Source organism: Pygocentrus nattereri, chromosome 19 (assembly GCF_015220715.1).
Source record: "Pygocentrus nattereri isolate fPygNat1 chromosome 19, fPygNat1.pri, whole genome shotgun sequence".
In the NCBI taxonomy this organism is placed as follows: domain Eukaryota; kingdom Metazoa; phylum Chordata; class Actinopteri; order Characiformes; family Serrasalmidae; genus Pygocentrus; species Pygocentrus nattereri.
The window spans coordinates 14853382-14876976 of NC_051229.1; the positions used below are offsets into that span (position 1 = coordinate 14853382).

General features: G+C 41.7%; 3 protein-coding genes across 3 annotated transcripts; all 3 read left to right on the plus strand.

Annotated features, from left to right (window-relative positions):
- The first annotated feature begins 198 nt into the window (after positions 1 to 198).
- On the plus strand, positions 199 to 6865 carry pnp5b (purine nucleoside phosphorylase 5b). The gene is made up of 6 exons (XM_017697086.2): positions 199 to 386; positions 2162 to 2331; positions 2840 to 2943; positions 3931 to 4106; positions 4638 to 4828; positions 5775 to 6865. Exons 1-6 carry the CDS (start codon positions 364 to 366, stop codon positions 6017 to 6019), a joined length of 909 nt encoding a protein of 302 aa, XP_017552575.1. The 5' UTR covers positions 199 to 363; the 3' UTR covers positions 6020 to 6865.
- Positions 6866 to 8160: 1295 nt separating this feature from the next.
- On the plus strand, positions 8161 to 15276 carry LOC119261617 (immune-associated nucleotide-binding protein 9-like). The gene is made up of 2 exons (XM_037531188.1): positions 8161 to 8287; positions 13511 to 15276. Exons 1-2 carry the CDS (start codon positions 8269 to 8271, stop codon positions 15040 to 15042), a joined length of 1551 nt encoding a protein of 516 aa, XP_037387085.1. The 5' UTR covers positions 8161 to 8268; the 3' UTR covers positions 15043 to 15276.
- A 166-nt stretch (positions 15277 to 15442) lies between these two features.
- Positions 15443 to 20715, plus strand: LOC108427092 (GTPase IMAP family member 4). Its single transcript, XM_037531189.1, has 2 exons — positions 15443 to 17274; positions 19054 to 20715. The coding sequence occupies exons 1-2, from the start codon at positions 17256 to 17258 to the stop codon at positions 20583 to 20585; spliced, it is 1551 nt and encodes a 516-aa protein (XP_037387086.1). The 5' UTR covers positions 15443 to 17255; the 3' UTR covers positions 20586 to 20715.
- The last annotated feature ends 2880 nt before the right edge of the window (positions 20716 to 23595 follow it).

The window sequence follows — 23595 nt, forward strand, 5'->3', positions numbered from 1 at the left end:
CCCTTGTGTTGCACTCATACAGCTGAATTATAATGTTTAGTTTTTTGTTTCTTTTAACGTTCATATGTGATATCTGTCGATGTCACCCCTGAATGTGCAGTAAGAAAAAAAGAAAAAGCTGTCAGTGACGCACAGAAACACACAGCATCTCTCAGGCCAACACCCGCGAGCTCAGCCAATAGCCAGAGAGCTGAGATCTGATGAAGAAGGAAGTGCCTTAAATTTCTCTGCGAGAGGAGTTTCTGAGCAGTCCCGAAAAGACGAAGTGTGGGTCAAGTTGATTTTTATTCAGCACTGCGTTTATTTACTGAGGAGACGCTCCAGTTTGTTTTGGGCCTTTTCATCTTAACGGAAAAATCAGCAATGTTCCCGGATTCATCTTCAGGGTAAGTCTGAGCAGCTTTTCCAAAATGTAACGTTATTATAACTACAGTGTAAGAAAACATACGTAGATTAACATTACTGTATGTAGACGAGGCTAAAGTTAGCTCCCTGATGCTATTTCCTTTCCACCCTATAGCGTGGAGGAGTTTCGTTTGGGCGCCTATAGCATTTAAGGTGGAATGGAAAATTCTAATGAGAAGCCCGCGAATAGGAAGCTAGCATCAGCCTCGCTGTACTTAGCTAACTACGTAGCCTGTAGCAGGTGGTCCTCTGTCCTCAAACCTGATGATAAAGAAGGAGGAATGTGATAATACATCGGTGTTTTGCGGTAAACAGAATGTCCTCGAATTTCAGTGAGTCGTTTTATATTCGTCGGAAATACCAATGAGCTGTGAAGGATCTTCTTGGATGATGCAACATCAGCCCTGTACTTAGACGCTCTGCTAGACTGATGAGCTTTACACAATGTGTAAATTCAACATTATATAATAACCGTAATAATATTCGCTCTGTATAAGTCTATATAGCAAAAACAGCGAGACATTTTAGTCAAATACACCGCTTAGACATTCTGTTAATTATATGTTCGTAGTGATTTAGCCTATAAATTATTTTGTCGTGAGATTCATTAGTATCCACATGGTGGGAAGCAGAATAAGTTATAGGTGGAGATTGTAGCTTAGTGTGAGATTTTTGTCAGTGAAATGGACCACATGTGACAACGTGTGGTCCTGATGCCATTACTCACGTGTGACGTAACGGTTCGTCGACGTGATTTCCACCACGTTTCTGAGAAAACCTCTAGGGAGGGGGGCCGGGTTTCACCACTCTCATCAGCATCTCAGACCACTAAAAATATACTAGTCCCCCACTTGCATACAGGACATGAGAATGCATGAAATTTGCTTGATTTAAACCGTATTACCTTAGTAATGCTTGATTATTGACAAAACTGAGCAAACTCACTGCCCAACACTGTCTATATTTTTCCCCTTCTACTGTTGTGTCAATTTATAGTATTCATAATACTAAAAGCCGTAGATGAATAGCCATAATCATTATTTTAGTAATGAGTAGAATCATTTTAATATGTCTGATGAGTAAACTAAACAGGTGGTAAGCGACAGCTTTATTTTCCCATTATCTGTCAGTGTTTACAGTAAACATTAGTCATAAAAGCTAAAATACTGATTAGACCTTTATGACGTTAGGAATGATGATGGCAGTGACGTTTATGAATGTGAGAGGCCAGAATCAATGTCTTAAAAGCACAACTCTTCCAGGGTAGTAAACTAGTCTCTTTTTAAATCCATTAACTGTAACCTATTTATTTATTTATTTATAGCAAATATGTGTAATATTTAACGTACACTGAAAAAGTAATGCATTGAATTTATTGATTCAAATATGTACATAAGTTACATCCAGTATTATTGTTAAGAGAAGGGAATCTGGAAGACAAAATATGTGTTAATATATTTTGTTTGTGTAGAAATGTACTCATGTATGTGTGTACACAAATTACATTAAAATCAATACACCAGTGCACTAGTTTGGTCATCATTTGTCATGTTGATCTTTGGTCTTTTTAGGAGTGGAAAAACACATACCTCAGAGTCATATGACATGCAATCATATAAATATTTTGAAAGGATTTCGTTCGCCATCAGCCTGTCTTTATTTTCTCATGACACACCTTGTGTTTGTAGACTGTCTGCCTTCTGGTTTTACAGTATATTATGTCAACCTCTATCTCTGTTTCCTCCCTGCGCTTCAGATATGGTTATGAGGAGTGCAAGGCCACGGCCGACTGGCTCCTGGAGCAGGCTCCAGTGCGGCCACTGGTGGGCATTGTGTGCGGCTCAGGCCTGGGTGGCTTGGCTGACATGCTGAAGGACCAGAAGGTTTTTAAATACAGTGACATTCCAAATTTCCCCCAAAGCACAGGTGAGAAGCACATGTCTGTAAATTGCCCACTAATAGGTGGCCCTATAAGAATGTAAGAATGTGGTGGATATGGGGTCTTGCACTACATCTAATTTGCATACTTGTTGATTGTGGCATGTATTAGGGCTGTACTATATTTATAAAATATTGGCATTACAAGTATATTTCTGCAGTTTGCTTTTACTTTTGCTGGATTACAACACGTAATTCTTCAAAACAACCATGAAAAAACAAGACTGTGATTGGTCAAAATGCTCCCATCACAAAAATTATGTAAAATAAACTGTGATTGGTTAGAGGACTTCTAAAGTCTTCTGTGAGATCAGTATTGCAGAGGCCAGTATTGCAATGACAATTAATAAATTATATTTTATGCAGCCCTAATATGTAACAGTAACCCATTAATTGTCAACCAGTTGCAGTGACCTTTAACCCTCACTAATTATGATGTTTGACTGCTTAATGAATGTTATGTCACTGCTCTAATCGTTTGCTGTGTGTTCCTTAGTGCATGGTCATGCTGGCCAGTTGGTATTTGGTACTCTTAAAGGAAAACCGTGTGTTTGCATGCGGGGAAGGTTCCACCTCTATGAAGGATATCCTATTCAAAAGGTGAACTTCAGGATTCAAAACTTTTTGCCACAAAAGAACCACATTACCTACAGTTTGCTATGCCAAACAGAAAAATGTGCCAATATGAGCTCTTTAGAGTAAAGTCATAGACTAGCTTTTAGTTCTATAAAAATGCTTCACTGGATGGTTCTTTAAAGAACCATCTTTGTCAAAGAGATCTGCAAGTATGAAGAACCTTTTTCTAGGTTCTATACCAATCAGAGTTTTTTTTCCATAGAACTATTTACAAACCTTTATTTTATACATTGTACTTCAGACACACTCACCATGTGGGTAAACAGTTATGTCTGCTACTGATTCCATTGTACTCTAACAAATTTATAGCATTGGCTCAGTGTCCTCACCTTTGTCACATTGATCATTCATCCTTGGTCTGGATGCCCTGAGAACCACCATTGAGCAGGTATTACTTGGGTAATGGATCATTCTCAGCGCTGCAGCAACACTGACACAGTAGTGGGGGTGTGCTGCATTGAATGGTGAGAAAGAGTAAGATAAACTTTGCAGCATCAGATAAGCTACTTTTTTTTGATTCTGCATCCAAAAGGTGAACCAACAATGTGTCTAATAGATTGGACATTAAGTGTACATGAAGGAAATGATCCTCCCCAAATAATACATGCTCTGTGGTGGTCCTGATTACTGATGAAGAAGGTAAAGGAGGGGCTAAATAATAAATAATAATAAATTATGCCAAAAAAGCAGACTACAATTTCTAATTGTAGAACTACAAATTACATGGTAAGTGGAGCTGATAAAATTGACAGTGATTGTAGATATAAAGTAGCTAATGTACCTAATGTGGCCAGTGAATGTATGTGTGGCCAATATAAAAATACTCAATTAAAACAATACACATGCATACAGACAAATGTGAAATCAGCTATACAACGTGTAAGAACTTGAAAATAGAACTTGAACTTAAAATCAATTTATTGGGAATTCTTTCTGTATCTGGTTTATTAGACCACCATGCCCATTCGCATTTTCAAGCTGATGGGCGTTGAGACGGTCATCTTGACGAATGCTGCAGGTGGGCTGAACCAGGACTACAAAGTTGGAGATGTTATGATCATCAAAGACCACATCAACATGCCAGGGTTCGCTGGAAACAACCCCTTATGTGGACCTAATGAGGACAGGTGAGGAAACAAAGACAGTGGGTATATATACTCTTTCTTTTCTACATAGTATCAAGGGGTCCTAAAGTATAGCATGGTACAAAGGGGTCTCTCTCTGTGGGCTAACAATATACATGTGCAAAGTATGTCCTACAAATAACATTTCAGTGACAACTATGGTTGAGTTACTTTGAAGGAGTGGCATTAAAAACAATATAAATACTATGTTTAATTAGACTGCAGACAACCTATTTGTAGCGTATGAATATGTGAGGATATTGAATGTGTTTGTTTGCATTGGATACAGGGGCTTGGCCCATATTTGACAATGTTCATACAAACCTGGCTCATGTTAAGCTGCTAATTGTAGAGTGTGAAATGTTTTGCCGATGTCTATGTAGTCTGTCGTAACATTATTCTCTCTCTCTCTCTCTCTCTCTCTCTCTCTCTCTCTCTCTCTCTCTCTCTCTCTCTCTCTCTCTCTCTCTCTCTCTCTCTCTCTCTCTCTCTCTCTCTCTCTCTCTCTCTCTCTCTCTCTCTCTCTCTCTCTAGGTTTGGAACTCGTTTTCCATGCATGTCAGACGCATATGACAGAAAGCTGCAGCAGCTAGCTCAAGCGGTGGGGGCAGAGCTTGGCTACTCTGACTTCCTGAGGGAGGGTGTGTACTGTGTGCTCGGGGGGCCATCCTTCGAGACAATTGCTGAGTGCAGAATGCTTAACCGCTTAGGCGCCGATGCTGTTGGTGAGTTGTTGGGACAGCTTGTGTCATTTTAACTTTTAATTGCAGGCTTGAAGGCAACTTTAAGATAATCAGTGATACTGTATTATTTGGTAACCATGAAGTTCAGCAAATATCTGGCATTCTAAATTTGAAGTTTTTAAAATGTCAGACTTCAAATTTAGAATGCCAGATATTTGGATTTTTTTTTTAAATACATGATTTTTGTGTAGATACTAAAAAACTTATATAATTATATAACTTATATATATAATTTTACATCTAAAATGGGCAAATGATGGTGGCACAGCACCTTTACCTCCGTAAACCCTAGTCTTATTATTCTGTTATTAATCTTTATGGCTGGGATGATAGACATTTATAAATTTTTAAAAATGGATGTCAATAAAAATGTATAAATATTTTCAATGTTTTATTTTTTATTGTTGTTTATTATTATTTAAATATCAATAGCGTTGAACATTTATACCCAGTGTCTGCAGCTTAGAGACACAATGCCTAACAGAAAATTAACCTTATTGCAGATATTGCTTGATGAATCCATTTCTTCTTCCTGTGAGTTTTACATAAAAAGTGCATTGGAGCAAAAGTGTACTAAAAATGTAATCTTTCATAAATCGAATGTGTGAAAAGTCTAAACATTTCACTGTAATTAAGAATGAAAAATACCCTATCTGGTGGCATTTTTCCCATTTAGAATTAGCGAATCATTATGCTCATGCATACTAAATGGAATGGAAAAAGCTCAATTCTATCGATTTTATGACCCTTATTGACAATTACTGATAAATAATAGTGGTTCCAGCACTATTAAGACTTATTTATTAGTAACTACTAAGCAATGACACTAATGTGTAAGTTCTGTAGTTATGAGAATGAGGAACTAGATTGTAAGATTAAGGTTTTAAAATATACATACTACTATAATGCTTCTGTTCCCTTCTTTCAGGCATGAGCACAGTCCATGAGGTGATAGTAGCTCGTCACTGTGGAATGAGAGTTTTCGCCCTTTCCCTGATCACCAACAAGGCTGTGATGGACTACGGCAGTGAAGAGAAGGCCAACCATGAGGAGGTCCTGCAGACAGGACAGCAGCGGTCCCTGCAACTGCTCAAGCTGGTGTCCACAATGGTTGCTCGCATTGACGTTGGTGACAACTACAAAAATGGCGAGGCACACCATTGTGAGCACTAATCAATGCCTCCATATACCATCTACATATGAGTGTAACATCTTGCTAGAATGGCCTGCATGTTGCACTGCTAGTCATTGCACTTCCATAGCCAGCCTTTTAGAGGCCCTGAAATATTAGTTCCGTTTTAATAGATTGCTTCCTCTTTGGACCTTACTCATACTGTATTTTTACATGTTTACATTCCTGAGGGAAACATTGTATGATGTCTTAAACCAATCCCAAAGCCAGCAGTTACAGTAAAAGACATTCTGATGTATATACAGTGAAGGCTTTGGTAAATAATAAATTATAATAATAAGAAAAGTGCTGTTTTAATGTTATTAACTTAACAGATCCATTGCACCAAAGTATTTATTAAATATTTTAAATGCCTGATCTGCTCCAAATGTAATATTGAATATGACAAAGTTGAGCAATAATGAAGAATGTTCATTAGAGCGGTAACCTTCAAATTTTATTTATTTATTATTCTTGAACAGCAAAAGACATTATTGAGTTAACTTTTGAGTATCTGTTAATGCTGTCGATTTAAATATTTAAATGGTGTATTTATATGAACTTTTTTAGACAGGGTATTCTTTGAGCGTTTTATGAAGATGTATTTTTTGTGTCGGATGCCTCAGATCATAAGGGGAGCAGAGGGATGCTGGGGGGGTCCTGTTAATTCACAAATAATCTGAAAATAATTGCTTAATGCATAAAACTTGTTCTATGTTGTCATTATCAAAAAGGAAAGGCTTCTCTAAATTCCTGCGTAATTCAGTCACTGAGATGTAAAGAAAGCGATTTATAAACTTGATGTCTGCAACACAAATATAACTATTTTATTAACAATAAAAAAAATCCACCACTGACCTGGCATGTGTCGTCTGAGTTTTTATACGTCGTACTGATATGAGTAAAACACTACTAAATTAACCAAAATAAAAAAACTTTCCTTTGGTTACTAGTTTGTACATAATGTATACAGATTACATAAATATACCAATTTACAAAACCACACTACTCTGGACAGACTTTAAAAATGTACATTTAAGGCCAAAAGCTTATCTCAAACTACTGTAGAACAATGTCTCAAACATCAGAGAGCACATTCATAATCACTTCATGTAATGATGTAATCTGTGTGAAAGCTTTTAGAGGTGTTCGACTCTTTAGATGTCTGGTTCCTCTCACCAACACTGAACAATTCTGACTCTAGAACAGAGCATATCACGTCATAGCAATCTGAATGGCTTTATTAGCATCTTAAACATTTAACCATGCTTGTAATTATCAATTAAAATTACATTAAAATTTTTATACATACATGTGCTCTATGAACACTGTTGAGGTTGAAAAAGTTGATTTAATGTGTTGGTTTGATATTAAAGTTGTTTTAAATATAGAATAAAAATAAAAACTGAAAAAAACCCACTTTACTTTGTTATACATTACAGTAGGGGGCTACTGTAATGTATAACAAATTGGGGGATTTTTTGGTGCCATTTATTTATTTATTTTTCATTTCATTCATGTGTTTTAATTCCAGGCGCCACACATTATAATATCCCAACTAACGCAAATGAAAGCTGAATAGAAACTTTTAATGTCAGGAAATATTTTCTGGAATTGAATATAAATGTTTTATAAGTACAATGTGAAATAGTGTGTTTGTGACAGTAGCCCTACACTTAGGGAGGCTGGATTTGTGCCAATAAAGCCCACCAACGTGAGGATACAACACTAAAAGCACAAGATGTAGGTGATTTATGCTTTCGATGTTTCTCAGGGGCACCTCTTTACCACACCTTCAGAGAGTCTTAACAGAATAGATGAACGCTGATGAAGAGAGTAATTAAGTTTTATGTCAGGCTTCATTTTTGTGAGCGTTCCCTCGACTGATCCAGAAGTAGTGCTAACAAACCGCGCTCCTCCTCGCAGCAAACACTGTGCTTGTTGCGGCGTTAACAGAAAATGGCTTAAATTCAGCTCTGACATTCAAATAATACAGCAGCCCTCGACAAAATCCCACTTATTTTCGCCCCTCTGTCAGAAAGACGTCAACAGAAGGAAACCCGTGTCACAGGGCCGAGCGCGCATGTCTGCAGCCAGATACTATGGGTGAGGGGAGGGGGCTCGGTGGGCTGAGCCCATCTTCACAAAGTTTCGTTTTCCAAGGAAAACTCAGTGCTAAGGACACCACCAGGACTTCACCAGGCTTTCATTCTGCAGCACAGAAAACGTTACAGGCTTTCTTTTGGGCTTAATGGACTCGTCTTTTAAAGGTACGTATAGTTTTAAAATATATAGTTTTTAAATATTGTAAAATAAATAAATAAAAAGAACAACGATAACTTCGGTTATATTTATAATTATTCTACTTCTGTTTAGAAGTGCATAGACCTCACTGTAAACCCCAATGTTAACATTCACTGATTCGATTGTGTGAAACCTAAAATCTTTCAACAGTTATACAGTTATGCTGAGGGTCCTTCATCATGCCCTGATTTAAAAAAAAAAAACAATAGCAATAATAAAAGTACTGAGCTTTATAATAACTTGAGCGTGGTATAGACCCAAGTGTGCTTGTTTTAGAGTGGAGGTTGTATTTTTATATTTTCATTACCCTGCTTTGTTTAAGAGAACACCATATTTTTATTTGTGATTTTAGAGCGAAACTGGCTGCTTTGGCGGCACTTCCACAAACACACACAGGTTAAGGTCCAAATAACTGTCTGAGAACAGGCCCGTAACATAGACTTTCTCTACGAACCTCAACCTGCCCTAATTTCAGCAACACGCCCCAAAGCATCATCAGCCTATATAGGTTTTTATACTTTACAACAATCATGTATTGTTATAATAACGTTTACAGCCGTTTTACCTCCCGCTCTGTGTGCCTTTCAGTGTTAATATGTCACCTGGTGCCAGTGGGTGTGACAGAAGACTACGTGCCACATATCAACAATCTGATTGGTCGCCGCTCAGATAATTTGCATAAAGTTCGCCCAGAACCAGAGCAGAGGACGTGCGTCAGCGATTTGATATGCCAGTTAGGCTAATATTGACATATTATTATCTCTGGCCTGTAGCACTACATTACACATTCTGTGTGATAAACTAGGAAAAATAAATAATGAAATAAATAAATGCTAATCATTTGTGTAACGTGTAACGCTTCGGAGCCGGAATCGCTCAGTTTCCCAGCTCCGACCCAGATGGTGAGCTTTGGGGCAGGTGAAGGCACATGGAGCAGGCGCGATTCAAACACTCGTACTCACTCTGGCGGTATTCCACTTGTTTATTAGTTCATACATGAACTAATAGCTCCCAAAGCTTATGGGCAGCGTTACTTACAGAAATAAAAGAAAATAAAGAGCTGGGTCCACTGGTGTCAGTGTTACAGCACGACACACACACTAGCACTGTCTCTGCTCTCAGCACGGCTACACACCCACGCCTGCGCACTTAGCATAAGGGCTCTTAAAGGGACAGTGTACACATTACTAAGTACTGGCCGTTACAAACGTCACATACGCTGCTTAAAACACCTTTCTTGGCTATACGAAGGTAAATATACTGTGTTCAACAGTTTCTCCTTTCTGAGTGAGTGAAACTGGGTACCTCTTATTTAGTAGAGTCATATTTTAAGGTCCTCTCCTTGGATCACCACCTTATCGTGGTGGAGGGGTTTGCGTGCTTGAATGATCTTAGGAGCTATGTTGTCTGGAGCAAAAGCTCCTGGTAGGGTCTCCCATGGCAAACTGGTCCTAGGTGACAGGTCAGACAAAGTGTGATCCATAATAACCCCTATGAAGACACAAAAGCAGGACTTGTGTACCCTGCCCGGAACAGGGTTACCGGGGCCCCACCCTGGAGCCAGGCCTGGGGGAGGGGCTCGCCAGCGAGCGTCTGGTGGCCGGGCATTTACTCATGGCCGGGCCCAGCCCGAAGGAGTTACATGAGTCCCCCCTCCCATCGACCCACCACCAATGGGAGGGGCAGTAGTAGGGGTTCGGTGCGTTGTGGATCGGGCAGTGTCCAAAGGCGTGGGCCTTGGCGTTCTGATCCTCGGTTGCTGAAATTGGCTTTTGGAACTTGGAACGTTACCTCACTGGCGGGGAAAGAGCCTGAGTTGGTGCGCGAGGTTGAGAGATACCGGCTAGATATAGTCGGGCTCACCTCAACACACAGCTTGGGATCTGGGTCCAATCTCCTTGAGAGGGGCTGGACTTTATTCTTTTCTGGAGTTGCCCATGGTGAGAGGCGGCGGGCAGGTGTGGGCTTTCTCATAGTCCCTCGACTCGGTGCCTGTATGTTGGGGTTTTCTCCGGTGGACGAGAGGGTAGCTTCCCTACGCCTTCGGGTTGGGGAACGGGTCCTGACTGTTGTCTGTGCTTATGCACCGAACAGCAGTTCAGAGTACCCAGCCTTCTTAGAGTCCTTGGGAAGGGTGCTTGAAGGTGCTCCTCCTGGAGACTCTATTGTCCTACTGGGGGACTTCAATGCTCACGTGGGCAATGACAGTGAGACCTGGAGGGGTGTGATTGGGAGGAATGGCCTCTCTGATCTGAACCCGAGTGGTGTTCAGTTTTTGGACTTCTGCGCAAACCACAGTTTGTCCATCACGAACACCATGTTTGAACACAAGGATGTCCATAAGTGCACATGGCACCAGGACACCCTAGGCCGCAGTTCAATGATTGACTTTGTAGTCGTGTCATCGGACTTGCGGCCATGTGTTTTGGACACTCGGGTAAAGAGAGGAGCTGAGCTGTCAACTGATCACCACCTGGTGGTGAGTTGGATCAGGTGGTGGGGGAAGATGCCGGTCAGACCAGGCAAGCCCAAACGTATAGTGAGGGTTTGCTGGGAACGTCTAGCAGAAGAACCTGTCAGATTGATCTTCAACTCACACCTCCGTCAGAACTTTGACCAGATATCGGGGGAGGTGGGGGACATTGACTCAGAATGGGCCATGTTCCGTTCCTCCATTGCTGAAGCGGCTGACTGTAGCTGTGGCCGTAAGGTAGTTGGTGCCTGTCGGGGCGGTAATCCTCGAACCCGGTGGTGGACACCCCAGGTGAGAGATGCCATCAAGCTGAAGAAGGAGTCCTACCGGGCATGGTTGGCCTGTGGGACACCAGAGGCAGCTGGCAGGTATCGACAGGCCAAGCGATCTGCGGCTTCAGTTGTCGCCAAGGCAAAAACCCGTGTATGGGAGGAGTTTGGTGAGGCCTTGGAAAGTGACTTTAAGTCGGCTCCGAAAAGATTCTGGCAAACCGTCAGGCGACTCAGAAGGGGAAAGCAGTGTGCCACTAGCACTGTATATAGTGGAGATGGTGTGCTGCTGACTTCGACTGAAGACGTCATTGGGCGGTGGAAGGAGTACTTTGAGGACCTTCTCAATCCCACCGACACGTTCTCCAGTGAGGAGGCTGAGTCTGGGGACATGGGAATAGGCTTGTCCATTACTGAGGCCGAAGTCGCTAAGGTAGTTAAGAAGCTCCTTGGTGGCAAGGCTCCAGGGGTGGATGAGATCCGCCCTGAGTTCCTCAAGGCTCTGGATGTTGTGGGGCTGTCTTGGCTGACACGCCTTTTCAACATTGCGTGGACATCGGGGGCGGTGCCACTGGATTGGCAGACTGGGGTGGTGGTGCCTCTTTTTAAAAAAGGGGACCGGAGGGTGTGTTCCAACTACAGGGGAATCACACTCCTCAGCCTCCCTGGCAAGGTCTATGCAGGGGTACTGGAGAAGAGAGTCCGGCTTATAGTCGAACCTCGGATCCAGGAGGAACAGTGCGGGTTTCGCCCTGGTCGTGGAACACTGGACCAACTCTTCACCCTCTCCAGGATTCTGGAGGGTTCATGGGAGTTTGCCCAACCAGTCCACATGTGCTTTGTGGATCTGGAGAAGGCATTCGACTGTGTTCCCCGGGGTATTCTGTGGGAGGTGCTTCGGGAGTACGGGGTACATGGCTCTTTGCTACGAGCCATTCAGGCCCTGTACAAACAAAGCAGGAGTTTGGTTCGCATGGCCGGCAGTAAGTCAGACTCGTTCCCAGTGAGAGTTGGACTCCGTCAGGGCTGCCCTTTGTCACCGATTCTATTCATAATTTTTATGGATAGAATTTCTAGGCGCAGTCAAGGGATGGAGGGTGTCCGGTTTGGTGACCTCAGGGTCACATCGCTGCTGTTTGCAGATGATGTGGTCCTATTGGGGACATCAGGCCGCGAACTTCAGCTTTCGCTGGATCGGTTTGCAGCCGAGTGTGAAGCGGCTGGGATGAGAATCAGTACCTCTAAATCCGAGACCATGGTTCTCAGGCGGAAAAGGGTGGAGAGCCCTCTCTGGGTCGGGGATAGGCTCTTGCCTCAAGTGGAGGAGTTCAAGTATCTCGGGGTCTTGTTCACGAGTGATGGTACAAGGGAGCGGGAGATTGACAGGCGGATTGGTGCTGGGTCAGCAGTGATGCGGGCTCTTTCCCGGTCTGTTGTGGTAAAGAAAGAGCTGAGCCATAAGGCAAGGCTCTCGATTTACCGGTCGATCTACGTTCCCACCCTCACCTATGGTCATGAGCTTTGGGTAATGACCGAAAGAATAAGATCGCGAATACAAGCGGCCGAAATGAGTTTCCTCCGCAGGGTGTCTGGACTCTCCCTTAGAGATAGGGTGAGAAGTTCAGTCATCCGGGAGGGACTCGGAGTAGAGCCGCTGCTTCTTCACGTCGAGAGGAGCCAGCTGAGGTGGTTCGGGCATCTGGTTAGGATGCCTCCTGGACGCCTCCCTCGGGAGGTGTCACAGGCGAGTCCACCTGGGAGGAGACCCCGGGGAAGACCCAGGACACGCTGGCGCGACTATATCGCCCAGCTGGCCTGGGAGCGCCTCGGAATCCCCCTTGGAGAGCTTGTGGAAGTGGCTGGGGAAAGGGAGGTCTGGGCTTCATTGCTTAGGATGCTGCCCCCGCGACCCGAACCCCGGAGAAGCGGAAGATAATGGATGGATGGATGGATGGATATTTTAAGGTTTCAATAACTGGCCTTGATTGACTCACTGATAGCCTATGAATTGAAATGTCATATTAGCAGACATGAATCCAACTGGAAGGCGGAGCTTCCCATCATCCACAGTGGTTTGTTATTAACTAGCTCTTCCCTTTCTTTTGTTTCATCAGTCATAATCCCATAAAGTTAACTTTAGGTTTGGGTCCATTGTACCAACCTTGAATGTTTGTGTTGAATTTTACAATTTCTGGTTGACTCCATTTGCCTTTTTTGGTTTTCTTGAAGGTTACTTGACCTCGACCAGATTTTGACATATAATGTACTGTGTGATGCAGTTAGATTTTATGTGTGTATAGCTGTTCAAAGCTGTGTTTGTTAGTCATGTACGGGTTAGCATTTTTAAGTTATGTTCGAAATTACCTTGTAATTGTCACTACCAATACATGTACTGCTTTTTCCTTATTGGTTATGCATGATCTATGTATTACATTGTTTTTCATCAGGTAGAGAGCATCTTCGTAGGCACCCAAAACCAGGGAGTTCCAGAAACCAACCTCAGACAGGGACTTCAGTGCCATCTGACAAGATAGTTCCTTCAAAGCATCCAGAGATAAATGTTTCTCAGGCTGAGAATTTCTCCATGGTACCTTCAAAGAGGAATACCACTAAAACTGAGCAATTGTCTACCCAGATTGGCCCTCACCAAATCACTGGATCAGCAATGAGCTCATGCAGCCTAGCTGGCTTTGCCCAATCCCACCCAAACTCAGCTGTGCCAACTCAGCTGCGGTTGGTGCTGGTGGGCAGGACAGGGGCAGGGAAGAGTGCTACAGGAAACACCATCTTGGGTGAAAAATGTTTCAAATCTCAACTGAGCATGAGCTCAGTGACGAAAGAATGCAAGAAAGAAAGTGCCGTAGTCCAGGGGCAAAGTCTTGCACTTATTGACACCCCTGGCTGGTTTGACACCTCCCTAAACCAAAAGGAAGTAGAAACAGAAGTAATAAGGTGTCTGGCCATGTGTTCGCCTGGACCCCATGCATTTCTGCTCATCATACCAATCACTCGCTTCACAGGTGAACAGCAGCAGACTGTTGAAATGATTCAGAAAACTTTCCAGAACATGGCTGACCACACTATCATCATATTCACCCATGCAGATCTGCTGAAAAAGGAAGGGAAGTCCTTTGAGCAGTTCATATCAGAGCAGGACAACAGAATCCAGAAACTTGTTGAACAATTTGGCAGCCGCTTCTTGGCCTTTAACAATGACGACCCGGAGAGCCAAGATCAGGTCACACAGCTTCTGAAGAAGCTGCATGAATTACTAGAACAGAACAAGTACCACCACTTCACCAACCAGGGAACGCAGATTGTGAATGAGGCAATGGCAGCTCTGAAGCTGAAACAAGAAGCAGTGACAGCTGAATCAATTAAGAGAGCCAAGCAGTCAGTAAGGCAGAAGGGAGAGGATCGCAGGGAGAAAATCTCTAAAGCCTTAGAGAAGGACAGGCAGGAAACAGAAAGACGCAGACAGCACGTCCAAACCAAGATCAGTCAGATAATAGAGGAGCTAGTAAAAGAAAGCGAAAGCCCAAGTTCAGATCCACGCAGACTGAAGCGTCTCGAAGAATCTCTTCAACGAGAAAATGAAAACTTTGTAAATCTAGATGAAGAACAAGAAAAGAGGATAATGGAAGCTGAAGAAGAAAGGAACGAACTGGATGTGTGGATCCAAGAGGAAGAGCAGAGAGTAGAGGAAGCAGAGAAGGAAAAGGCTTCAAAGGATGATGGAAGCAGATGGTATCAAGATCCTTTTTATTTCAGCATCCTGAAGTACCTTGTTATTTTTATGGGAGGGGCTGGGTTTGGGTTTGGGTTTGCACCTATGGTTTTGGGTTTTATGGCCCCCGCAGCACCTGTAGGACTGGCAGCAGAGTTAGCCACATTGGTTGGGCCTGAGCTTGCAGCCGCCCTGACAGCTGCAGTTGGAAAGGCAGCTCCTTTGATTGCTAGCCAGTGCTCCATTCAGTAACCCATGCACAAATCAGATCTCCCAACAGTTAAATTATAACCATCAATACTACACTTACAGTAGAAGATGCTGAACGGTTGTTGAATTCCATCAGCAAAAATATATGCAGTACACATATTTTTAAGTAGGGCGGCACGGTGGCGTGGTGGGTAGCACTGTCGCCTCCCAGCGAGGAGGGCCTGGGTTCAATTCCCCGGCCGGGCGACCAGGGTCCTCTCTGTTTGGAGTTTGCATGTTCTCCACCGTGTCTGCGTGGGTTTCCTCCGGGTTCTCCGGTTTCCTCCCACAGTCCGAAAATACATGCAGTCAGGCCAATTGGACATGCTCATGCTAAATTGCCCCTAGGTGTGAGTGACTGTCTGCCCTGCGATGGACTGGCGACCTGTCCAGGGTGTATCCTGCCTTTTGCCCGAAGACTGCTGGGATAGGCTCCAGCATCCCCCGCGACCCTGACGGAGAAGCGGCTTAGAAAATGGATGGATGGATGGATATTTTTAAGTAGAATGCTACAGCTTTGTTGAATACTAAGCTGTTAATCTTCATAATATATTTTTTTAAGATAAGGCTGGTTTTCCACAAGAATTTTTTGAAAACACTTTAGTGATGAAATGTTGGGAAAAACAGCTTTGGTAAGACATTCTCCCCGTCTTTCTCACCCTAAAACCTGTATTGTTACACTGCAAGTAGTTTTGAAGCTGCATCATTATGGTCACATATTCTGTATTTACTCTTATTAACAATATTTTGCTACTCTGCAAAAGCTTTTAATATAAGTGAGTTTTGAATCAACAGGGATTTCAGTGGTAATCAACAGCACAATACAGATGCAGAAAATTAAGATCAGGTTGAAAAATGCCAGAGCATTCCTTTAGGGTCTTGGAAATCTGTAATCAGTATTATTTGTCACCTGCTTACAGTACAATACTTGAACTAATTGCCAATTAGATAAAAAAAACAAATAAAAAAACTATTATATTAAAGACATTGTATTTGAGCTGAACAGAGGGGTGTTTTACATCAGACAGTTACTGAAGGCAAAAGAAGTCAGAAAAGCAAATCCATCATCACCTCTTAACACATCTTTTCTTTGTTTATAGTATATGTTAACATGAAACAGCCAGCTTACTGCTTTCACTCCTAGCCTTTTAATTTATATAAGGTGTGAGAAAACGTACCATTGAACTTCTTAGTACAATAATCCTTAAAACCTTTTTCTGTAAACAAACAATATCCTAGGAAATATATTTCTGAATGCTACATATTCTTATCATGTACTCACTCAAATAATCAAGTTTGTCTGTTTCTTTGTATTTGCATTTAGCAAGTACATTGCTAGTAGGTTTTGCATTCTTTGTAAATACAGTATAGTCCAATAAATGGATTATTGAACTGCATGTTTTTCCTGTTTTATTTATTTAGTTGTACATTTCTCTTCATTGTATATAATTATTTCTGTTGTCGCTGTGATAACAAAACCTTGTATCTCCAAGATGGCATCTTTAAAGTAAAAGGAACAAACATTCCTAACTGTAATGTTTGTCCATGTATTGTAATTTTATGAATTGCAAGCTTTCATAAGTAAGTAGTTACCATGACTTTATGGCTCAGACTGAAGTGTCAAACAACATGAAAAAATACAATAAAAATGCTAAAAAAAAGAAGTGAAAAATGTGAATTGAGTTTATTAGCTGTAATATATTGTATAGGTTAGCCAAATGATGATAGTCTACACACTCTTTCTGGGCCTTTGAAAACATATTAGCAGCTGAAGGAACTTCCATTTCTTGCTGAAACACTAATAGTCAGACTCAGAGTTCAGATAGCATGCTAAACAACAACACATTTCATCACTGTCACTCTTCTAGGGCTGCTGCACTCAGCAAAGTGATGGACAGCATTTACATTGTGTACCTCATTTCCACATGAACAAAATACAGTTGTATGAAATAGTTGGGGCACCCACTGGTCAAATGACATGTTTTGTTGATTTTAACACATCCTCTACAGAGAAAAACATAATTACTGTTTTTTGCTGAATTTATGCGCATGTCTGCAGCCAGATACTATGGGTGAGGGGAGGGGGGGCTTGGTGGGCTGAGCCCATCTTCACAAAGTTTCGTTTTCCAAGGAAAACTCAGTGCTAAGGACACCACCACTTCACCAGGCTTTCATTCTGCAGCACAGAAAACGTTACAGGCTTTCTGTTGGGCTTAATGGACTCATCTTTTAAAGGTACGTATAGTTTTAAAATATATAGTTTTTAAATATTGTAAAAAAAAAAAAGAATAACGATAACTTCGGTTATATTTATAATTATTCTACTTCTGTTTAGAAGTGCATAGACCTCACTGTAAACCCCAATGTTAACATTCACTGATTCGATTGTGTGAAACCTAAAATCTTTCAACAGTTATACAGTTATGCTGAGGGTCCTTCATCATGCCCTGATTTAAAATAAAAAACAATAGCAATAATAAAAGTACTGAGCTTTATAATAACTTGAGCGTGGTATAGACCCAAGTGTGCTTGTTTTAGAGTGGAGGTTGTATTTTTATATTTTCATTACCCTGCTTTGTTTAAGAGAACACCATATTTTTATTTGTGATTTTAGAGCGAAACTGGCTGCTTTGGCGGCACTTCCACAAATACACACAGGTTAAGGTCCAAATAACTGTCTGAGAACAGGCCCGTAACATAGACTTTCTCTACGAACCTCAACCTGCCCTAATTTCAGCAACACGCCCCAAAGCATCATCAGCCTATATAGGTTTTTATACTTTACAACAATCATGTATCGTTATAATAACGCTTTACAGCCGTTTTATCTCCCGCTCTGTGTGCCTTTCAGTGTTAATATGTCACCTGGTGCCAGTGGGTGTGACAGAAGAGTACGCTCCACATATCAACAATCTGATTGGTCGCCGCTCAGATAATTTGCATAAAGTTCGCCCAGAACCAGAGCAGAGGACGTGCGTCAGCGATCTGATGTGCCAGTTAGGCTAATATTGACATATTATTATCTCTGGCCTCATTGTAGCACTACATTACACATTCTATGTGATAAACTAGGGAAGGGAAAATAAATAATGAAATAAATAAATGCTAATCATTTGTGTAATGTGTAACGCTTCGGAGCCGGAATGCTCGTACTCACTCTGGCGGTATTCCACTTGTTTATTAGTTCATACATGAACTAATAGCTCCCAAAGCTTATGGGCAGCGTTACTTACAGAAATAAAAGAAAATAAAGAGCTGGGTCCAGTGGTGTCAGTGTTACAGCACGACACACACACTAGCACTGTCTCTGCTCTCAGCACGGCTACACACCCACGCCTGCGCACTTAGCATAAGGGCTCTTAAAGGGACAGTGTACACATTACTAAGTACTGGCCGTTACAAACGTCACATACGCTGCTTAAAACACCTTTCTTGGCTATACGAAGGTAAATATACTGTGTTCAACAGTTTCTCCTTTCTGAGTGAGTGAAACTGGGTACCTCTTATTTAGTAGAGTCATATTTTAAGGTTTCAATAACTGGCCTTGATTGACTCACTGATAGCCTATGAATTGAAATGTCATATTAGCAGACATGAATCCAACTGGAAGGCGGAGCTTCCCATCATCCACAGTGGTTTGTTATAAACTAGCTCTTCCCTTTCTTTTGTTTCATCAGTCATAATCCCATAAAGTTAACTTTAGGTTTGGGTCCATTGTACCAACCTTGAATGTTTGTGTTGAATTTTACAATTTCTGGTTGACTCTATTTGCCTTTTTTTGGTTTTCTTGAAGGTTACTTGACCTTGACCAGATTTTGACATACAATAATGTACTGTGTGATACAGTTAGAGTTTATGTGCGTATAGCTGTTCAAAGCTGTGTTTGTTAGTCATGTATGGGTTAGCATTTTTAAGTTATGTTCGAAATTACCTTGTAATTGTCACTACCAATACATGTACTGCTTTTTCCTTATTGGTTATGCATGATCTATGTATTACATTGTTTTTCATCAGGTAGAGAGCATCTTCGTAGGCACCCAAAACCAGGGAGTTCCAGAAACCAACCTCAGACAGGGACTTCAGTGCCATCTGACAAGATAGTTCCTTCAAAGCATCCAGAGATAAATGTTTCTCAGGCTGAGAATTTCTCCATGGTACCTTCAAAGAGGAATACCACTAAAACTGAGCAATTGTCTACCCAGATTGGCCCTCACCAAATCACTGGATCAGCAATGAGCTCATACAGCCTAGCTGGCTTTGCCCAATCCCACCCAAACTCAGCTGTGCCAACTCAGCTGCGGTTGGTGCTGGTGGGCAGGACAGGGGCAGGGAAGAGTGCTACAGGAAACACCATCTTGGGTGAAAAATGTTTCAAATCTCAACTGAGCATGAGCTCAGTGACGAAAGAATGCAAGAAAGAAAGTGCCGTAGTCCAGGGGCAAAGTCTTGCACTTATTGACACCCCTGGCTGGTTTGACACCTCCCAAAACCAAAAGGAAGTAGAAACAGAAGTAATAAGGTGTCTGGCCATGTGTTCGCCTGGACCCCATGCATTTCTGCTCATCATACCAATCACTCGCTTCACAGGTGAACAGCAGCAGACTGTTGAAATGATTCAGAAAACTTTCCAGAACATGGCTGACCACACTATCATCATATTCACCCATGCAGATCTGCTGAAAAAGGAAGGGAAGTCCTTTGAGCAGTTCATATCAGAGCAGGACAACAGAATCCAGAAACTTGTTGAACAATTTGGCAGCCGCTTCTTGGTCTTTAACAATGACGACCCGGAGAGCCAAGATCAGGTCACACAGCTTCTGAGGAAGCTGCATGAATTACTAGAACAGAACAAGTACCGCCACTTCACCAACCAGGGAACGCAGATTGTGAATGAGGCAATGGCAGCTCTGAAGCTGAAACAAGAGGCAGTGACAGCTGAATCAATTAAGAGAGCCAAGCAGTCAGTAAGGCAGAAGGGAGAGGATCGCAGGGAGAAAATTTCTAAAGCCTTAGAGAAGGACAGGCAGGAAATAGAAAGACGCAGACAGCACGTCCAAACCAAGATTTGTCAGATAATAGAGGAGCTAGTAAAAGAAAGCGAAAGCCCAAGTTCAGATCCACGCAGACTGAAACGTCTCGAAGAATCTCTTCAACGAGAAAAGGAAAACTTTGTAAATCTAGATGAAGAAGAAGAAAAGAGGACAATGGAAGCTGAAGAAGAAAGGAACGAACTGGATGTGTGGATCCAAGAGGAAGAGCAGAGAGTAGAGGAAGCAGAGAAGGAAAAGGCTTCAAAGGATGATGGAAGCAGATGGTATCAAGATCCTTTTTATTTCAGCATCCTGAAGTACCTTGTTATTTTTATGGGAGGGGCTGGGTTTGGGTTTGGGTTTGCACCTATGGTTTTGGGTTTTATGGCCCCCGCAGCACCTGTAGGACTGGCAGCAGAGTTAGCCACATTGGTTGGGCCTGAGCTTGCAGCCGCCCTGACAGCTGCAGTTGGAAAGGCAGCTCCTTTGATTGCTAGCCAGTGCTCCATTCAGTAACCCATGCACAAATCAGATCTCCCAACAGTTAAATTATAACCAGCGAGGAGGGCCTGGGTTCAATTCCCCGGCCGGGCGACCAGGGTCCTCTCTGTTTGGAGTTTGCATGTTCTCCACGGTGTCTGCGTGGGTTTCCTCCCACAGTCCGAAAATACATGCAGTCAGGCCAATTGGACATGCTAAATTGCCCCCAGGTGTGAGTGACTGTCTGTCTGTCTGCCCTGCGATGGACTGGCGACCTGTCCAGGGTGTATCCTGCCTTTCGCCCGAAGACTGCTGGGATAGGCTCCAGCATCCCCCTTGACCCTGATGGAGAAGCGGCTTAAAAAATGGATGGATATTTTTAAGTAGAATGCTACAGCTTTGTTGAATACTAAGCTGTTAATCTTCATAATATATTTTTTTAAGATAAGGCTGGTTTTCCACAAGAATTTTTTGAAAACACTTTAGTGATGAAATGTTGGGAAAAACAGCTTTGGTAAGACATTCTCCCCGTCTTTCTCACCCTAAAACCTGTATTGTTACACTGCAAGTAGTTTTGAAGCTGCATCATTATGGTCACATATTCTGTATTTACTCTTATTAACAATATTTTGCTACTCTGCAAAAGCTTTTAATATAAGTGAGTTTTGAATCAACAGGGATTTCAGTGGTAATCAACAGCACAATGCAGATGCAGAAAATTAAGATCAGGTTGAAAAATGCCAGAGCATTCCTTTAAGGTCTTGGAAATCTGTAATCAGTATTATTTGTCACCTGCTTACAGTACAATACTTGAACTAATTGCCAATTAGATAAAAAAAACAAATAAAAAAACTATTATATTAAACACATTGTATTTGAGCTGAACAGAGGGGTGTTTTACATCAGACAGTTACTGAAGGAACTTATCTCCAAAATGGCATCTTTAAAGTAAAAGGAACAAACATTCCTAACTGTAATGTTTGTCCATGTATTGTAATTTTATGAATTGCGAGCTTTCATAAGTAAGTAGTTACCATGACTTTATGGCTCAGACTGAAGTGTCAAACAACATGAAAAAATACAATAAAAATGCTAAAAAAAAGAAGTGAAAAATGTGAATTGAGTTTATTAGCTGTAATATATTGTATAGGTTAGCCAAATGATGATAGTCTACACACTCTTTCTGGGCCTTTGAAAACATATTAGCAGCTGAAGGAACTTCCATTTCTTGCTGAAACACTAATAGCAGGCCCGTAGCCAGGGGGGATCGAACGAACCCTTCGATCCCCCCCTCGCCCCCTCCACCCCCCCACCCCCCGTACACACATGCCCCTCAAGATAGGTAGGCTATTCAATGAATGAATTGTTAATCTCCGGTGAATATACATCAAATTTTAATTTACAATATCACATCCAGACTAATAAAAAAGAAAAGTAGACTCAGAGAGGTGAGGAGTAAGAAAAATGGTTAATGTTTCTCTTTACACATTTTGTTCAGGCTGTTTTACACCAATCCAGTAGGTGGCGGTAATTCCCCCATTTCTGTTGTTAGCTAGTGGAAAGAATAAGAATCAGGGGATTAAGTTACTTGAGAAAATGGGTAAAAAAGAAGACAAGGAGCGAAAACGGAAGAAATCGGCGGGAACATTGTCCCAAAACATTGGTGACTTGTTCAAAAAAAGGCCCAAAATCGGTAAACTGCTGCTGCTGAGTGCAGGGCTTCTATTTCTTTACAACTCCCCTGCGTTAACAGTGCCGGACAGACAATGGTGGGTCATTTCATGTGAAATCAGACACTTTGGGGCCCAACCAACACGGATTTTAATCAAACTTTGTGTGCCTTTTTAGTGGCAAGGTAGAACCACAGAACTGCATTTGCATGAATCTGCCACTAATATAAAGGGAGAAATGGACTAAGAATGTTTTAAGTGAGAGGGTAGGGCACTACACATTCAACCTTGATTATGTCAATTTAAATCACAAACAGATGGTTTTGATGCTGTTTGAAAGCTCTTTTCTGGCTCTACAGAGTACACAAACAACATTGAACTCAACAGTTAGCCGAGTATAAATTATGAGATATTAAAATACTAAAATCTGAATATAAAAAAAAACTATTTTAAAATGGTCAGTATCTTTTTCACACATAGCCTGCAATGTCATGAACAACCTCTGAAATATTAGTGCCAGATTCATGCAAATGCAGTTCTGGGGTTCTACATTGCCACTAAAAAGGCACACAAAGTTTGATGAAAATCTGTGTCGGTTGAGTTCCAAAGTGTCCGATTTCCTGTAAAATGACCCTAAAGGAGAGGAAAAACAGACAGACAGTGAAGGCAAGACCCAATTAAAAAATAAAGAAAAGGGCGAGATACAAAAGATGGAGAGGAAAAATAGACAGACATTAAAGAAAAGCAACAGAGACAGACAGCAACAGAGATACAGAGGAGGGAGAGCAACAACAGACCTAGGTGAGCAACAGAGAGAGACAATGAAGTCCCAGCACAGTTGTAGGAAGTTTGAGTAACACTTACATTTATATCAAATTTACGTTAACAGTGGGGAGCAACAGATGAACAAATAAGGACAGCAACAACAGACTCACAACAAACTTATAATGAATAAAATATGTCTAAATTAAAATGTTTGAAGTGTGCTCGTGTATTTAGGGGCCATTGGAGTAGAGAGCCAAATGAAGTCCACTTTTGGGGGAAAAAGATCCCCCCCCATCACAATGCTGGCTACGGGCCTGAATAGTCAGACTCAGAGTTCAGATAGCATGCTAAACAACAACACATTTCATCACTGTCACTCTTCTAGGGCTGCTGCACTGCAAAGTGATGGACAGCATTTACATTGTGTACCTCATTTCCACATGAACAAAATACAGTTGTATGAAATAGTTGGGGCATCCACTGGTCAAATGACATGTTTTGTTGATTTTAAGTGAAAATACGTTAACACATCCTCTACAGAGAACAACATAATTACTGTTTTTTGCTGAATTTAATATATCACAAAAAATAAATAAAATTGGTCTGTGCAA